This window comes from Poeciliopsis prolifica, unplaced genomic scaffold (genome assembly GCF_027474105.1).
Source record: "Poeciliopsis prolifica strain line A6 unplaced genomic scaffold, Auburn_PproV2 SCAFFOLD024, whole genome shotgun sequence".
NCBI classification, from domain to species: domain Eukaryota; kingdom Metazoa; phylum Chordata; class Actinopteri; order Cyprinodontiformes; family Poeciliidae; genus Poeciliopsis; species Poeciliopsis prolifica.
Genome location: NW_026562399.1, coordinates 4,843,636 through 4,859,926, shown reverse-complemented (window position 1 = coordinate 4,859,926; position 16,291 = coordinate 4,843,636). Strand labels below are relative to the sequence as shown.

General features: G+C 41.6%; 2 protein-coding genes across 2 annotated transcripts; one reads left to right on the top strand and one right to left on the bottom strand.

Moving 5' to 3' along the window:
* Positions 1–1,268: 1,268 nt before the first annotated feature.
* Positions 1,269–6,691, bottom strand: slbp2 (stem-loop binding protein 2). The gene is made up of 9 exons (XM_055046770.1): positions 6,497–6,691; positions 5,476–5,631; positions 4,986–5,063; positions 4,484–4,564; positions 4,213–4,356; positions 3,246–3,407; positions 3,013–3,163; positions 1,925–2,051; positions 1,269–1,801 (listed from the first exon to the last, which is right to left on the bottom strand). The coding sequence occupies exons 1-9, from the start codon at positions 6,547–6,549 to the stop codon at positions 1,737–1,739; spliced, it is 1,017 nt and encodes a 338-aa protein (XP_054902745.1). The 5' UTR covers positions 6,550–6,691; the 3' UTR covers positions 1,269–1,736.
* Positions 6,692–6,845: 154 nt separating this feature from the next.
* Positions 6,846–10,743, top strand: zmat2 (zinc finger, matrin-type 2). Its single transcript, XM_055046885.1, has 6 exons — positions 6,846–6,904; positions 7,865–7,964; positions 8,079–8,202; positions 8,280–8,353; positions 9,580–9,725; positions 10,283–10,743. Exons 1-6 carry the CDS (start codon positions 6,887–6,889, stop codon positions 10,424–10,426), a joined length of 606 nt encoding a protein of 201 aa, XP_054902860.1. The 5' UTR covers positions 6,846–6,886; the 3' UTR covers positions 10,427–10,743.
* Positions 10,744–16,291: the final 5,548 nt, after the last annotated feature.

Below are 16,291 nucleotides of genomic sequence, written 5' to 3'. Positions count from 1 at the left end.
TGATGGGAGCTGTAGTTCCCGGGCCGACAGCAGCTTGTTTACAGCAGCAGCAGCTCTGATCCTCTCTCTCTTCCTGGAGGCTGTGGTTAAAGGACAAGCCTGCAGAAATCACAGCCCTGCAGCTGAGCACCTCCACCCTCACCTGTCCGAATCTGAACACCTCCACCTGTCTCTGCAGACACAGGCCTCCACTTTCAGAGCTTCCAAAATACACATTACAGGTCAAGACAGAGCCAGAAAAAACTCATGACACATGAAAAAAGGTCAAAAATGCTCCCAAGCAGGTGGACCAGAGATCCTATGATGCAGGGCTGAACTTAGAAGGACAGGGGCCCCTGGGCTAGAGCCTGTTTGGTGCCCAACCAAAAGAAAAAATAATACATCTGGGACTTGAACGTGTTTATTTTAGATTACATGGATTTTAATGTAATTAATTGCATTTCTTGTTTTTAAATAGCCTTTGTATTTGGATGTTTCTGGTACACCCTTAAATCTGCCACACAAGCAACATTCGTTAACAGCAACAGGCAACGAAGCGTCTTCTCTCGGCAAACTAGGGGTTAATTTCTGCTTCTAAGCGATCTGATTGGAGACTGGGAGAGAATGCTCTTGTGTTCAAGTTGTGCTAAAAGGTGTTAGCCTCACATCTGCTTATTCAATAAGTTAACAGCAAAAAGTTTTTTCAATTAAAAATTAACTTATTTAAAATAAAAATTATAGGACATTAATAGGTCAACTTAAACAGCTAAATGTCCCACCTGAAATGACTCAGAACTGAAATATTTCAGTCCAAATATTTTAGTATTTTATTCATTTATAGAAATGCAACATTAAAAAGCTGCTCTGAGTTTTGAAGTTTGTAAAATCTTTGGGGTCACTTCCAAAATTATGCTCCAAGGAGACCTCTACAAAAATCTAGCTCAGATCATCTAACTTGGTGAAAAAAAAAAAAAAAGATCTCAATTATCCATTTCTGACCAAAGGAAAACAAAATGCTGTATGTTGAAAAAAAAAAAATGCTGAAGACCAACCACAGTACAACATCTGGATCAAGAACTAATTCTGCATCCACTGAACGAGTCAGGAACATCTGGGTCATCCTTTTCTCTTCCAGAACCACCAAAGGCTGGTTGTAGGACCAGAACATCTTCTCCCAGTTTGAAGCAGAGATCAGGCTTTTTACTTTTACCGGTATGTTTTTTTATTTTTATCTTTATTTACATCTTTATTAATCACATTTCACTTTATTCATAAAGCAGCATGTAGAAGTAAAAGAAATCTCAGAACACAAAAGTGGCAGCGCTTCGACTCCACTGATCAGGAGCTTCATTTTTTAAAAGAAACATGAGGAGAAGGAGCGCAGGATGAAGGTGAAGAACCGAGTGACGAACGGGACAAACTGGTGACGTTCCCTCAGTGCAGGATTCCGCCGTGATGCAGGTGACTGTGCTCATTCTGAGGCAGTTCAAATAAAACAAGTGCTAACAGTAAGGCGGCCAACTGCCGGGGGCAGCGACCGGACCAGGGACGGGTCGCGCACCGTATGGGGGGGGTCGCGCGCCACCGGCGGTGACGAAGGTTTGTGGTAATCTTTAAAAGATGAGTGAGGGTCTGGCTCCAAAACCCCAAAACATTGGGAAGAGTTCAGAATAAGCAGAAAACAGGTCAGGTCCAGTTCAGGCAACATCAGGTCCAGTTCACACAACATCGGGTCCAACGTAGTTCAGATCAGGTCATCAGTACGGATTCCAGAAGAAATGGTCGGAAAACACGGGAACCTGCTGGTCATCAGAGCCGAAATCTGAGGAGACAGACCAGAGGAATAAGAGTTAAATTGTAGATCTGGAAAAAGGTTCACCATCCTTTTATGACCCAGGTTCAGTTAGAGACTGGAAGGCGTTATGAGGGAAGAGTCTGGCCTTACCTGGGGTGTGGTCGGTCTCCATCAGGAGGCGGAGCCAGTCGTTCATGCCGTCATCAGGGGTTCGCTGACTCCTGTTGGAATAGCTGAGGCCAGGAGGAGAGCGAAAAGGACGGAGGCTCGTCTCCAGCTGCCGGACGAAGGAAAACAGCTCGATCATTCAAAGTTCTGACTCGGAATCGCATTCAGATGTCATCAAGTCTACCTGCAGCACAACCCGATCGACTGAATAAAACCAGTTTTATCACCCCGCAGGGTTCTGTCATGAACCAGCCCTGAGGAGAACCGTGCATGTCTATGTTGAGAACCAGGCTCAACATGAAACACTTCGTAATCAGGGGCCAGGTTCGGTTCCAGACCCGTTTAAATCGCCGATCTCTTCCACTTACGCTGCAGCTGGTCAATCAGTGGCTGTGTGAGGAGAAGCTAACCCAAGGCAGAGTCCATGAACCATGAGCCCAGATAAAGACTTCGAGATCTCTGCAGTCTGTCAGAATCCAAACGTTAACCTATAAACTGGTTGGTTTAGATTTACTTTAGTTTCAGTCAATGAAGCAAACTGAGTGTATGATGTGGTTTTAAAACCAAAGACTACAACACGACCAGCATGTCTACTGCACATGGCAAACACTGTATGCCAACATTTGCTTAACGTTTCCCTTAAAGAAGAAAGTACAAGTTGCACGAGACCAGCCTAGGTGAAGCTGCTAGCCAATCCAATGCTAATGCTAGCCAATCCAATGCTGATAAACAGCAGAGGAAGTAGACAATCCAATGGACAACCAGGTTAGGCATGTTGCTTAGTTTCAGGGCTGCCCATCATTAATGAGCTCAGTAGATGTGGTTGGGACAGATATAACCTCTTGCTACAAGGAAGTAATCGGATTTATAAATACCTCATTTATATAATGTCGTCACCTTCCGATCAGTCATATGGTCAGGTGGTGATCATATGACGATCACCACCTGACCTGCAGGACTGATAGGCAGCTGTAGAAAACTAGCTAGATGTTTACACCAGACAGTCATTGTTTAGAGGCAGAAACCACTTCCTCCTGCAATAATCGACTAGTACAGAAGCAAGGCCTTACTGGGGACAGTGGGACAGTCCAGGCTCCAGGAACGTCCACAGACATAGGAGACACAGAGGAGGCATCAGAGGCTGCAGGAGTCTCCTTCTCTCTCTGCTTGTCTCCTCCATCTTCGCACAGGTCTGACGTCATCTTGGCCAGCTGGCTCTGCCTGCAGACACCAGAGGAGGGTGAGATGCTGAGCTTTTTGCTGCCGAGAGCGTCCAGCAGGGGGCGGCAGAGGCTCCACCTACAGCTGCTCCACCGGGTCGGGCGTGTCCGGCGCGTCGCTGGCTGGAGGGTCCCACAGGTGCAGCGCGCGCCTCCAAAGACGCACCTGCATGTCCCAGGAGCGCCGGCTGTACTTCCGGTACTTGTTGGGTGTGGCTGGATGGAGCTTCGGGTCCCGCAGGTGTCTGTGGAGGAAATCAACCGATCAGGGGGCGGAGCCTAAGCCTTCAGAGTACAGGTGGGCATTTAAAGTGATAGTTTTTCATAGTCAAGATAAATTTCAAATAATGATGCTTTAGAAAAAACCCTAAACTGTCCATATGGTGATTTAAATATTTCTTCCACTATTTATGCCATGAGTACATTACATATCAAATTTGAAAATATGTTTAATTGCAGTGACTGTATGCATTTCAGTGATACTGTGACAGTGGTGTCCTACAGCAGTGTTTTTTAAACAGGAGCCAACAGGGGGCGCTGTGGAGCAGACAAAGAGAAGAGGGGGAAAAAAACATGCAAAAAAATGAAAAAAAAAATTGTCCCACAAATGTTTAAATCTTGCATTTTATAATAATTTTCTGTTTTCTAATCTTTTGTTAAATAAATACAAGTTTAAATAAAGTATTTGAATGTAATTTATTTGGCTGCCAGTCAAATTGGTCAAGTTGTTTTGCGCCTCTTGCTCACATAGCAAGAAATGGAAACAAGACAAAGGACCCCCGCTGCAGCAAATCATAAGAACTTAATTTGTATTAAGGCGATTAATAAAAAAACATTTTTCTGTCATCAAAAGACAGGACTGTGTTGAAAAATATATTCCAATAAAATACAATTTTCTGTCAAGGTCATCTAAAATTCAAATGGTGTGGGGTTAGCATTTATGCTAAATGAATTAAATGGTGAATAAAATCATCCTAAAAGTTAACATTTCTTTACTCACTGACCGTGGGTTCATTAAAAAGTAATTAAACTTCAGAGATGGTTTCTCACTTGGGGACCTGCTGCAGGTAGTTCTGGTAGCCACTGGTGTTCTTGCCGTACTGGATCTGCTTCTGGCGCCGCTTCAGGACCGCCGCATTTGTCTCGGTGTTGGCCGGGTCCGGCAATCGAGGGTAACAGCGGGAGAACGGAGGCCTGCAGGAAACGGAGGCCGAGCCGTCACCACGAAGTCCAAACCAGCCGTAAAGCAGGCTGAAACAGACTGCGCAAATCAGCTGAGGTTCAGACAAACCCGACCAGTCCGGGTCGCCGTCACGCTGACCTTTTCCCGTCCACGTCGTCCGTCCCCACCGCCACACTGCTGGTGGACACCTTGAGGATGCAGCGCTCCAGGATGGACGGCCTGCCGGCCGAGGAAAAACTTCAGAATCAGCAACTCAAGAAAACATTTTCAAAAACTGCAGCCTTAAAAATTAGGGCTTTTTGACTTTTTTAAACAATGATAGGGAAAGTAGAAGGTTGGTTATAAAATGAGGAATACTTCATCTATTAGATTCAAATTTTTTGTGTCAGTTTTATTCACAAATAGCTCCTGAGATGCACTTTGGATACCCCTGATTTAGACTCATAGCATTAAAACATTTCATTTTTCAGACGGAAGGTTTGTCCTGATTCACACATTTTCCTTCCAGCAGCATCAGGAGCCTGAAGTCCTGAATCAAATGATCCAGACAGCTTTAAGAGTCTGGATCCTGGGAAGGAAGAAAACAATGAAGTTCTGCGGTGCAGAGAAATGGCTCGGTCAGGTCATTTGAGATACAAACCTGCGAGGCTTGCTTCCGGTTCGCTCTCGTCCTCGAAGTCCACCTACAGCCGGGGGAGACGGAATCGGAGACGCGTTGCTGGAAAACCGGAGGGAAAACCGTTATGGAGCAAATAGCCAACCCAATGTAGAGAATTCAGAAGATCACTCAACAAAAAAGAATCTGGAAATGCTATCTTCCAGAAGAGAGGGGAAAAAAAAAACTTCCAACATGACATTGAGTAAAAGTGAGAATTGAGTAAAACTTTCTCTACCAAGTCTTGCTCCAGTATAATAATAATGACTTCCAGTTGGGTTTTTATCTTTTTCTTTCATGGCAGAAATTTGTTTCCATAAAATTAAAAAAAATAAAAATAAAATACAAAAAAAAAAATCCCCTGGAGGGAAAGAACCCGAACTGCAGTCTGGATCAAAACCAAACGAGACCAACTAAGGTTTAATGATCCATTCCTTCCACTAGGGGGCAGTCGGTGACCAGGTGAGCCGCCTACCTGACCAGGGTGTCGAAGACCGAGCTGCAGCCGGGGAGGAGCCACGGTTCGGGGGAGGAGGTTTCCGGGGCGGCGGGCATCAGGTCGGGAACGCCGCTCCACATGGCCGCGGACCAAGAATTGGCACAAACACACGACCAGGGGCTGGAAGAGAAGCTGGCAGAACCGGGTCAGAGGGACATTTTTTACCCCACAATATTTAGACTGTCTTATAAGCTAGTAAAGTTTATTTAATCTTCAAGCTTTTTACATTTTCACCTCAAGATCTGAATTCAAGTTGGAAAACAACTGTTCTGTACTATAAAATCTCAAGCATTTATTTATGCATTTTAAAGTTAAAAATCTCAAATTTGTGAAATTCAACCAATGAAATTTATAGACTCAGTGGACCAGAACCAATCCGACAAACTCCAGTCTTCCTCCAGTATGCGAAGAAACATTTATTTTGTTTCACAATCCCCTCAAGGTCGACTTCAGTTTTATTACAACCACACTTTATTCTTCCACTCAACTTTCCATTATATTTTGATACAGAACTCTGAACGGACAGCTTCTTTAGCTGTAACCTTTTATCGCTTAATTGTGCAGAAAGTGTTTGGGTCAGCAGACTTCTTCATGACTGAATTAATTATTCATTTTATTGATTTAATTGTCTGAAAAACTCAAAAGTTTATGACCCGTAAGATAGGATAAAAGTATTACATTTAAATTTACCAAAACCAGAAGGTTTTTGAATGACGACCGCGACGGAAATCAGTTTTATTTGACCGATTCTGGATGATGACCGATTCAGAATCAGCACCAAACACAGCGCGAGTAAAACCAATCGGTCCAAATGGGTCAAGAAATAAACCCAAAATAGTTTCAAAGCTCAGAACTTTAACATTTAGAGTGTAACCAGATTAACAGCCTAACAGAAAGATAGGAGTCAATATGAACTACAAGAAACGGATTCCCTCTTAATTAGAAACTGGTTCTAAGAACTCTGCCTGCAGGTTCAGGTTCAGGTTCTGGTTCGTACCTGGAGGACAGCAGCGGACCCTGGGCTGCGGGTTCCACTCCACTAGTTGACATTTCTTCGCTTCTCTTCAGACAGACACGCCATCATTCTGATTCTCGGCTTTATAATGAGGAGCACCTGCGGCGCTGGAAAGGGGGCGGAGCCCAAAGCTCACCTGACCACACCTGGGACACCTTCCGTCTCTGCCGCTTCTCTTTTGAAACTGTAATAATTTATCAACAAGTTTACTCACTTCCGCTCACCTGTAGGACAGCATTTTACCCGTTTATATTTTCCTCTGTTAAAATCTGCCTGGTTTGCCATCACTACCTGCCTGTTTCCTGCAGGGGGCGCTGCTGGTCACAAATTTAAAAGTCAGTTTGAGCCATTTCCGGTAACCGAGTAAACAAGATGGCGACAGGCAGTGGAGTGAGTTTTTCACTATAATAGTTAAAATATTTCATTTGTACCTTTTAAAAATCAAACCTTAGGTGTCCGTGACTATTCGAGTTTCCCCGTCGACCGGAACCACCTTCAGCTCCGCCTGAAGCCGTTTATAGAGCTTCTGGTCGCTGATGCTAGCGGCTAGCATGCTAACAGACAGCGACGAAAACAATGAAAACAATAATCAGGCTTTTAGTCACAGTTTGTGACCATATTTACATTTAAACTCGAGCTTCAGTCGGTACCAGTGGCTCTTGTGTCTCTGGTTTTATTCTGAAGCAAAACTGATGGTAAATAAATTCTTAGCTTTTAGCAGAAGCTCAGCTAACCGCTACAACATAACTTCCGGTCTGTTAAAATAAAATAATTCCCGGTTTAAACAATGATTTTTTAAAAACTAATCGGATGAGATTTTAAAAGTAAGCCTTATAATTCTGTATTAAAGTGGGAAATAGTGTTTTAACCCTCTCGCTGTTACGTAATTGAATCTCACTTTGGGTTCTACATCATTATCTTAAAGAATAACAAAATCATATAGTTATTTATTCAATTCAATAATACTTTATTTGTCCAAACGGGAAATTAAGTGTTACTGTAACTGATCTCCTGAGTATCTTCAGAGAGTCCTTGTTCATCTCCAGTAGCAGTCATGCAAGAAATCTGTAGAGGCCTCTGACTGAAGACTTGCAGTATGACAATAATGTTTAAATCTTTACAGTTTCCTGATGAACTATAACCACTATAAAAATATTATATGATAAAGTGAAGTATTTATAATATAAACATCTTCATCACTGCATAAAAAATGCATCTGGTCAAAGTTTAACTTTGTAGAATTTATTTCAATTTACTGATTCAGAACAAAAATCGTTCAATCTGGAAAGGTAAATCGAAGGATCCGTTTCTCTGGAAGCTTTTCTCATGTTCAACTTTGACCTCTTCCAGTCGAGTAAGAACGACTTCCGTCGAAAATGGGACAAAGACGAGTACGAGTCCCTGGCTCAGAAACGTCTGGCGGACGAGAGGGAGCTGGAGAAGAGGGATGGTGAGGAGAACTGTCTCCAACATGGCTTCACTTCCTGTTTCTGCCTGCTGATTGGAAGCAGAGCTCTGAATTCCCAGAGGTTATAGGTTAAAGCTTTTCTCTGTGTTCCTCCAGGGAAGATTGTGCCGCCGGTCAAGCGGGAACTCCTGCGTCACCGGGACTACAAGGTGGACCTGGAGTCCAAGCTGGGGAAGACCATCGTCATCACCAAGACGACGCCGCAGGCCGAGATGGGCGGGTGGGTGTTCAGAGTTGGCTCCGTCCCCACGCCGCCTGGCCGGTGCTGACGCCTTACTTCTTCTTCTGTTGTTCCAGGTACTACTGCAACGTGTGTGACTGTGTGGTGAAAGACTCCATCAACTTCCTGGATCACATCAACGGGAAGAAACGTGAGTCCTCAAACCAGCAGCTGTTACCATGGAAGTGCTGTGTTTTGGCTTAGTGTGAGTTCATCAGCTGAGCCGGCTGAGTCAGACTCATCTCTTCAGTCTGGACTTGAGTCTTGTGGCCACAGCAACCGGTTGCTAAGAGCTAGCTGCTGTTAGCTGAAAGAACAGCCATTTGTTTACAGGAGTAGAAATGGTCATCACCATCAAAAAATATGAGTAAATTCAGAAATATGATTAAATGAAGTATCTGATGGTTTAGTGATATAAATCAAACTTTTTTCAGCGGGTTTATGTGCGTACTGAAGACGTTTATTTAAACATTTAAAGATCAGCAGTTACCTGAAAAAGGAGTACCGTAATTTCCGGACTATAAGCCACGACTTTTGTCACACGCTTTCAACCCTGCGGTTTATGCAATGGTGCGGTTAATTTATGCATTTTTCTAGCGGCCGCCATGGTCGCTGGAGCAGAAAAGGTCAGAGTGAAACAGGTGGAATATATATGTCGAGGAAAACGCAAGTTTAATGTAACTTCGCGTTTTGTGCATGAATAAAATTAGCATGAACAGACCCTCATCATGGAAAATACAAGAAGAAATGCATATGACACAGCTTACAAGTTAAAAGTAATTGAGCTGGCTGATAAAGAACAATGAAGGAGAGACTGAGAGAGAGTGTGGCGAAGAATATCTGACACTATTTCAATCCGACACTGAGGAGAAAGACTTCCATGATTTCAGTGCACAGGAGGAAGATGAAGACGACTCTGTGACTTTTACCGGTATGTTTTTTTTTAACCAGCCCTATTAGTGCTGAGCTACTGTGTTGCTGCGCTGTCACAGGCACTGTTTGGAAAGAAAAGCTAAGGTATATTACTAAAAATTTGAAAATTCTTTCTGTGTATCGTCTTTCTTTGTAAATATCTCGTTTCAATGTTGGCACATGCGGCTTATAGACAGGTGCGGCTTATGAATGTACAAAATAGTTTATACTGGGTGATGTTTATCAGGTGCGCTCTGTAGTCCGAAAATTACGGTAATGGGTTTTATCATAACTTTCATAGTTATCACTATAGTACTACAAAATATTGAGTCCATGTTGCCCATGCCTTGGTGGACACTCTTGTTTATAGTCAACGATCAAGTTTGGAGGTAGGACATGAAGGCAGGTACTAAAAGGAAAGGAAGTCAGAGTCCTAATATGTAAACTGTGTGTGTGTGTGAGCAGACCAGAGGAATCTGGGCATGTCGATGCGGGTGGAACGCTCGTCTCTGGATCAGGTGAAGAAACGCTTCGAGGTGAACAAGAAGAAGCTGGAGGAGAAGCAGAAAGAGTACGACTTTGAGGAGCGAATGAAGGAGCTGAGGGAGGAGGTGAGTCAAGTCACGCCCCCTGCTGCCCCCCTGACGTTACTGCGCTCCACCCATGCACACTAAAACCATCAGAAACAAAACGGATTCCCCATCCAGACCTTATTTACTTTCTGCCTTCAAAATCAATTAATTGTTATTTTATCTGAATAATTAGTAGTTGAGTTTATTCAGAAAATAAAATGTTAATGAGGGAGCATTACTACCAGCTACTGGTGAGGAGTTTGAGCCAAATGTTGCCACAAAAAGAAATGACTGTCAACACTAGAATCTGCCCTGGTGGTTTTTACTTCTGAAGTCTTTCTGTAATAAAGCAGCAGGCCTAGTCTTGGCTGTGATTGGTTGATATATGAAATAAAATAAGACTCAATAAACCAAATCAGGAGTTAAATTTTTTTTTGGTTTAAATTTGCTCCCTTTTTTTATCTTTCAATCACCCTAATCACTCCGCTGCAGGTCCTGGTCAAACTGGCGGGTCAATGGTTTGTACTGCAGTGTATTTAGTCAGAGTGACGCCTCCTGTCCTCATAGCCTATCTCTGCGGCCTGTGTCTCCTACAGGAGGAGAAGGCGAAGGCCTACAAAAAAGAGAAGCAGAAGGAGAGGAAGCGGCGAGCCGAGGACGACGTGGAGCTGGAGGAGGACGATGAGATGGCCGCCGTCATGGGATTTTCCGGGTTTGGCTCGTCCAAGAAGAGCCACTGACTGTTGCACACTGGGACCAGTTCCTGCTGCACACTGGGACTAGTTTAGAGACTCAGATCAGGACTTGTCCTGCTCTTCATTCCCAAACAGACTTTTATTTTGGCGGGTTGTGTGGCTCTGAGCAGCCGGTTGGTCAGACGCCGTGGCCCAGTCGTCAGTTCTCCTGCAGAGTTTGACTGCGACTCGTCAGCCAATCAGCATCCAGCATCGCCTGGTTTCGCTGCATTCAGCGTTTCTGTTGAAAGTGAAAATGATTGGAATCAGGAGGAGAAGCTGCTTTTTTTCTGTTCATATTTTAATAAAGTCTTTGACTTCTGGACGTTTGTTGTTGTTTCAGCTGCTGAAACATTTTAATTTCATAATTCAGTTCATCTGCGGGATGATGGATTATTAATCTGGTCATTGTAAAACAGATGCTTTCTGATCCAAGACGCTGCGTGAGTCTGTGTCTGTGGCGCCGCGGCGTTTGATCAACAGGAAGTTGACAAGGAAGTTGGTTGTTTCCTCTGAGCTGCTGATAAATGACCAGAATCAGAACCAGCTGATCATCCAGATCAGAACAAAATGGTATTTTTATAATTCTCTAGTTATCTCCCTAAACAATTATAGTGCAAAAAATAAAATAAAAATTACGAGAAAAAAAAATATGTATATATGTTTTTTTTTTTTCCAGAAATAGGAACTCTGTTTAATCACACAGTGAAATATTTCAGCCTTCATTTGTTCAGAAACATGTTCTATGATTCTGGACCAGAGAACAAAACAGAAATCAGAATATTCCATGAGATCAATAAAACAATTAAACAAAAAAACGTTCTTCAGTTCCGGTCTGGGCTCCTTCAGCTTTAATTACTGCATCAGAGCGGCGTGGCATGAAGGAGCTTCTGCTGATAAAGCCTTCATCTTCATCATTGGTTCCTCCTCTTCCTCCAGACTCTGTAGGGTCTCTGATTTTGAAATGAAATGGAAAGTTTTATGTTCATCACACTGCTCTTAAAGGGCCGGAATCATATTTTTCAGTAACACAATTCCATTGTATATCACAATCAAGCGACTATTTTCCCTTTAGTTATTTATTGCCTAACAATTGGACCTCTGTCTCTTCTAGAAGCTCCTGCTCTTTCCGACACTCAAAACGTCAACAAGTCAGGAGTTCAGCATTTGTGGAGCAGCACATCTTCGCCTTTTGTGTCCAGGAAACCTCTGCAGGTGTTTGGAACACCAGGAGTTTCTAATATTTAACATGTTTCTGCGAGTTTTTATTCTCTTTAACTCGTAATCATCAAGAAATATTAACATTTTTGTGTTAGATTAATGTAAAATGATTTTTTTTTCTGAAATAAGGAACAGAAATCTTGAATAGATAGATTTTATTACACACTTAAAAGTCCAAATTACATAAAAACAAAAACAAATAGTACAACAGAATAAAAGTGCAATAAAAAAAGACGCCTAACCATTCAGAAGGCAGTCATACTAATGCCTCCAAAGCACTGTATTTAACATTAGTCAACAGTAGGATCATTCTGTTGTTAGACTTATTTAAATGACAAATAAATGTATAAATAGGCTTTCTGAAAACAGTCATCAAAGTGCTGATGCGAGTGGATACAAACAGTTCACGAGCGCTGGTCCATATGGGCTTATTTAACAAAGTCTTGATGCATCATTATAAGCTATTAAGACTGGCTTTATAGACTGAAGGTGAGCAGTACACAGTGATGTACAATATGATCTAAACAAGTTCAGTTTCACGTCATCAGAGCAGAATCCAAACTTGTGGACTGGATATTTGCCTGAGCATATAACATTTGAACCTGACGGTAAACGTCCTCGTCATCAGACAGACGGTCAGTCAACACATGACCGAGATATCCTACTTCATTTGAGACGTTCAGTAAAATCCCAGACAGCTTGAAATTTGGAAAGACCCTCTTATTGTCCTCTTTAGTGCGACAAATCAAAATTATACGTTTTGATGGGTTGACTTATACGTTTTGATGGGTTGACTTTAACATCATTTAATTCACCGTACGCTGAGCAGACACTAAGCAGCTTCTGAAGACCAGCTGAACTAAAAACCAGCAGATCATCAGCATACGTTAAATGATTTATAATAGCATCTCCAACCATGCAGCCAGTTCTACGCAAGTTTAGCTGCTTAGAGAGGTCACTCAAATAAAAAGAAATTTTAAGATTTTTTGCTATTATAATCATTCAGTAATTCTTTTAAGCCATATTTACACAAACCAGAGCCATGTTTGGACTTGAACCCAAATTGATTGTAGACATTACTGTCTTAGCAAAGCTTGGCAAAAGAATCAGTTCAAAGACTTCAGACAGTGTATTAACTAGGGCTACAGATCTATAGTTATCAGAGCTGCCAAATTTGACAGCTTTGTCTTTAATCACAGGAAATAGAAGAACCTTCATCAAGGCATCCGTAATACATAAAGTCATGTTTTACATCGGTTCTGTATTGTACCCTTTCCATACAGGGTGCAATAGAAGCTATTTTCTCCTAGCTTGATTACTGCTAGGAGAAAATAGCAGCTTGCACGCCTCGCTGTCAGACAGGATGTGGCTCTTATTTGTGGTCTGATGCCATCAGTCAACTCGGCGTGGGGTTTTTATTTACGACTCAGTGTTTCAGTCAAAATTTCACGTTTTCTTAATTTACAGTCAGAGAATTAGTCCATTTGTTTCTGTGAGACTTAATCAAATAACCGGAAATCTGGGGTTAAGCAGACTTTGTTTAAACTGTTTTAATGACCTCATGTTATATTCTAACTTTAATTTTGTGCTTTTATGAACTCTAAGCAGAAAATCATCATCAAACAGGCTTGAAAGCATCAATCTGTGTGGAATTAAACTCTATAATATTTCACTGGGTGATGGAGTTCCTCAAATATACATTGTATTTGTAATAATCTCATTTATTGATGCGACCGCATGTAAAATTCATGTTCATTAATTTATAATAAACACCAACATTTAAACATATTTTCCTGGAGCTTTGTGGAGCTGAGAGGATTCTGGTCCGACCCGGTTCATCTGCTCCGTGTGATGAACAGCAGCTTCTGGTCTTCAGAGTTGCCGTGTGGGTTTGTTGTCATGACAAGATGATGTTCTGTTGCAATGCATCATCACACCGCCATCACTCTGTTCTGGAACCACATGAGCTAATTTTGACCTTTGCTCTTCTAAAGAGAAAGCAACAAACTCAGAACAAAACACTTAGTCAGTTTTTGTCTTTTAATTTTGCTCCAGTTCTTGTGGTCGGTGGAAGTGGTCTCAGTCGGAGGTTCTCTGAACTTTCTGAAAGTATTTCAGAGTTTTTCTTCATGGTTTCAGTCTTAATTATCATGGTGTGAAGTTTGCCAAAGAGCTATAAATATTACCTTCTGATGAGAATTTGACAGTCCGACAGTTAATAGATACAAGAAGTCCAACATGATTCTAACCCACGTTTTCTATATAAGATCTGGTTTTACTCATGTAATGACATGGAGAGAGACTGGAGTGAAATGTTTCCCATTTCCAGCTGCTGCAGTTCTCTTTCTCAAACAAGTCAAAGCCTTTGAGCAAAACTGTTCCTTCCTGGCCTGTGGGGGCGCTGCACCAAGAACCACTGAAGGAAGCGACACCAAAACCTCTGAAGACGCTGAGCACAACTTCCTCCATCACAAAATGTAAGCAAAACTTAAGTAGCATCAGATTTTAGCGGTTGGAGCATTTCTCTTTAGTCTTTAGCCAAAGACCGTGAGATATTTCTCCTGCTATCGCTAAGCTAACGGGTTTGTTTTGGTTGTATTTACCCAGAATGCCCTACGCCATAATCCACTTCCTGCCTTTGGAGGGGTCTGCGGTTCGCTTGCTGTTCACACATGCATTTAACTTAACTTCAACCGAATCCAGGACAAGTTTTGGAGAACCAGAGGTCAAAGGTCAGTAGTAAAGGGACTTTCTAGGCAAATGGACTGAAGTCAGATTAGCAGTCTAAACAAGGCTGGTGTGAATGCAGCCTAAATGATTTATATTCATTTCCTCAGTGACTGAAAATCTGTAAGCCTACCAAAATATTTACACAAAACTGCTCAAATATTTTTATAGAGATAAAAATAAAATAAAAAAACATGTTTCAATCCATCCTTCGATGAATTCTGTAATCTAGACTGATTCAGGCCAAGAAATTCACTGCTGTTTGAACTCATAAAATTGAGACTAACCACTTAGTTAGCATCAGTTAGCAAGTCTGGCTGTTTTCCAACTTGTAACTGGAATGTTCTCCACTTGGATATAAGGAGTTTCAGAAACAAACAGAGCAATTAGTAAATTTAGCTGAAGCAAGATGGGAAACTAAGGAAACTAAGCTAACGTGGGCTGATATTAGCTTAGTATGCTAAACTGAGGTAGGCTAAACTTAGTACATTTTGATTACATTTATCACAGTTAAACAGTTTGGTTTCATCAACACCTGTTAAAGTGCAAATGAAATGAATCATTCACTTGCAAAATGTTTCACAATTCTATAAATACATGTAAGTGGACCAGTTGCTTATTTGTGTAAATTTACATTTTCACGCCAGAGTGAAGCTCTTACTATAACTGTAACCACTTCTGCACCTAAAGGCTTCTTATTTTCGTGCCTCTCACTATGCACCTCCTCCCCCAACCGTAGGTATCTGAATCATGGCAGGAAAACGTCAGAGAAGCACTCAAGTTCTTAACACAAGTTTACGAACTAAAACATCATGGCTACCAGCAACACATTTACTAATGGAAGATCACATGGAAATGACTGGCAAATGATTCATAAAGATACAAACTCACAGAGTAAGAAATAATACTGCAGCTATAATCACATTTTGAAAGTGTTGTGGGAGCCATATTGGATATTAAGGTTGGGATTGGTGGGAAACCTTTAACTTTCCAAAGTGGAAATTGTGACTTTAGCAGGTGATCCATCCATCAAGCAACAATAAATCCTAATGTTGAAGCATGATGTACTTTTTAAAAAATACTCACAAAACACTGTAGTCAATGTAGAAAGTTATTTTATAAACAACCGGTCCATTGAACACTGAGCTGAAGCATCAAAGACATAAAGAATAAATATCGACATGCTAACATTGGGATGCAAGCTCAATAAATTTATTGCTTTTGTATCACTATCAATATTTATTTATCTATATTTAGGAAATAATATTTTATTTAAGTTAAAACAAAGAACCACAGAAGAAAGGGCGGTAAAGCTGTTTAAGCTAGTTCAGACCAGTTGAAACAGGTTCAGACCGGTTAAAACCGATTCAGACTTGTTCAGACCTGTTGAAACTGGTTCTCAGACTGATTGAAACTGGTTCTCAGACTGATTGAAACTGGTTCTCAGAGTGATTGAAACTGGTTCTCAGACTGATTGAAACCAGTTCATACTGGTTCACATAGGTTGAAACCGGTTCAGACTGGTTTAGACCAGTTGAAACCGGTCCAGATCGGTTTCAATCGGTCCAGACCAGTTGAAACTGGTCTGGACCAGTCTGAAGTGGTTGAAACCGGTTCAGACTGAATGAAACCGGCTCAGACTGTCTGAAACCACCAGCTGCTGTTGCCAGGGTCATACCTCTTGTAGATAAAACCTACAAGAGGTAATTTATTCTTATTCTAAACTTATAAACTCCACAAACCATCAAATATGTTTAAAAATAACGTTAATAAAATATTTTGTGACGTATCCACATTCGTTTGTGTAGTTAGCAAAAGCTAACCAGAGAAGCTACGCTAAATCAAGCTAAACTACGACACACATCTTTCATTCTGAGTTTCATTTTGTTCCTTACCTAAATCTGTGTTTTATTGCACTAAAGT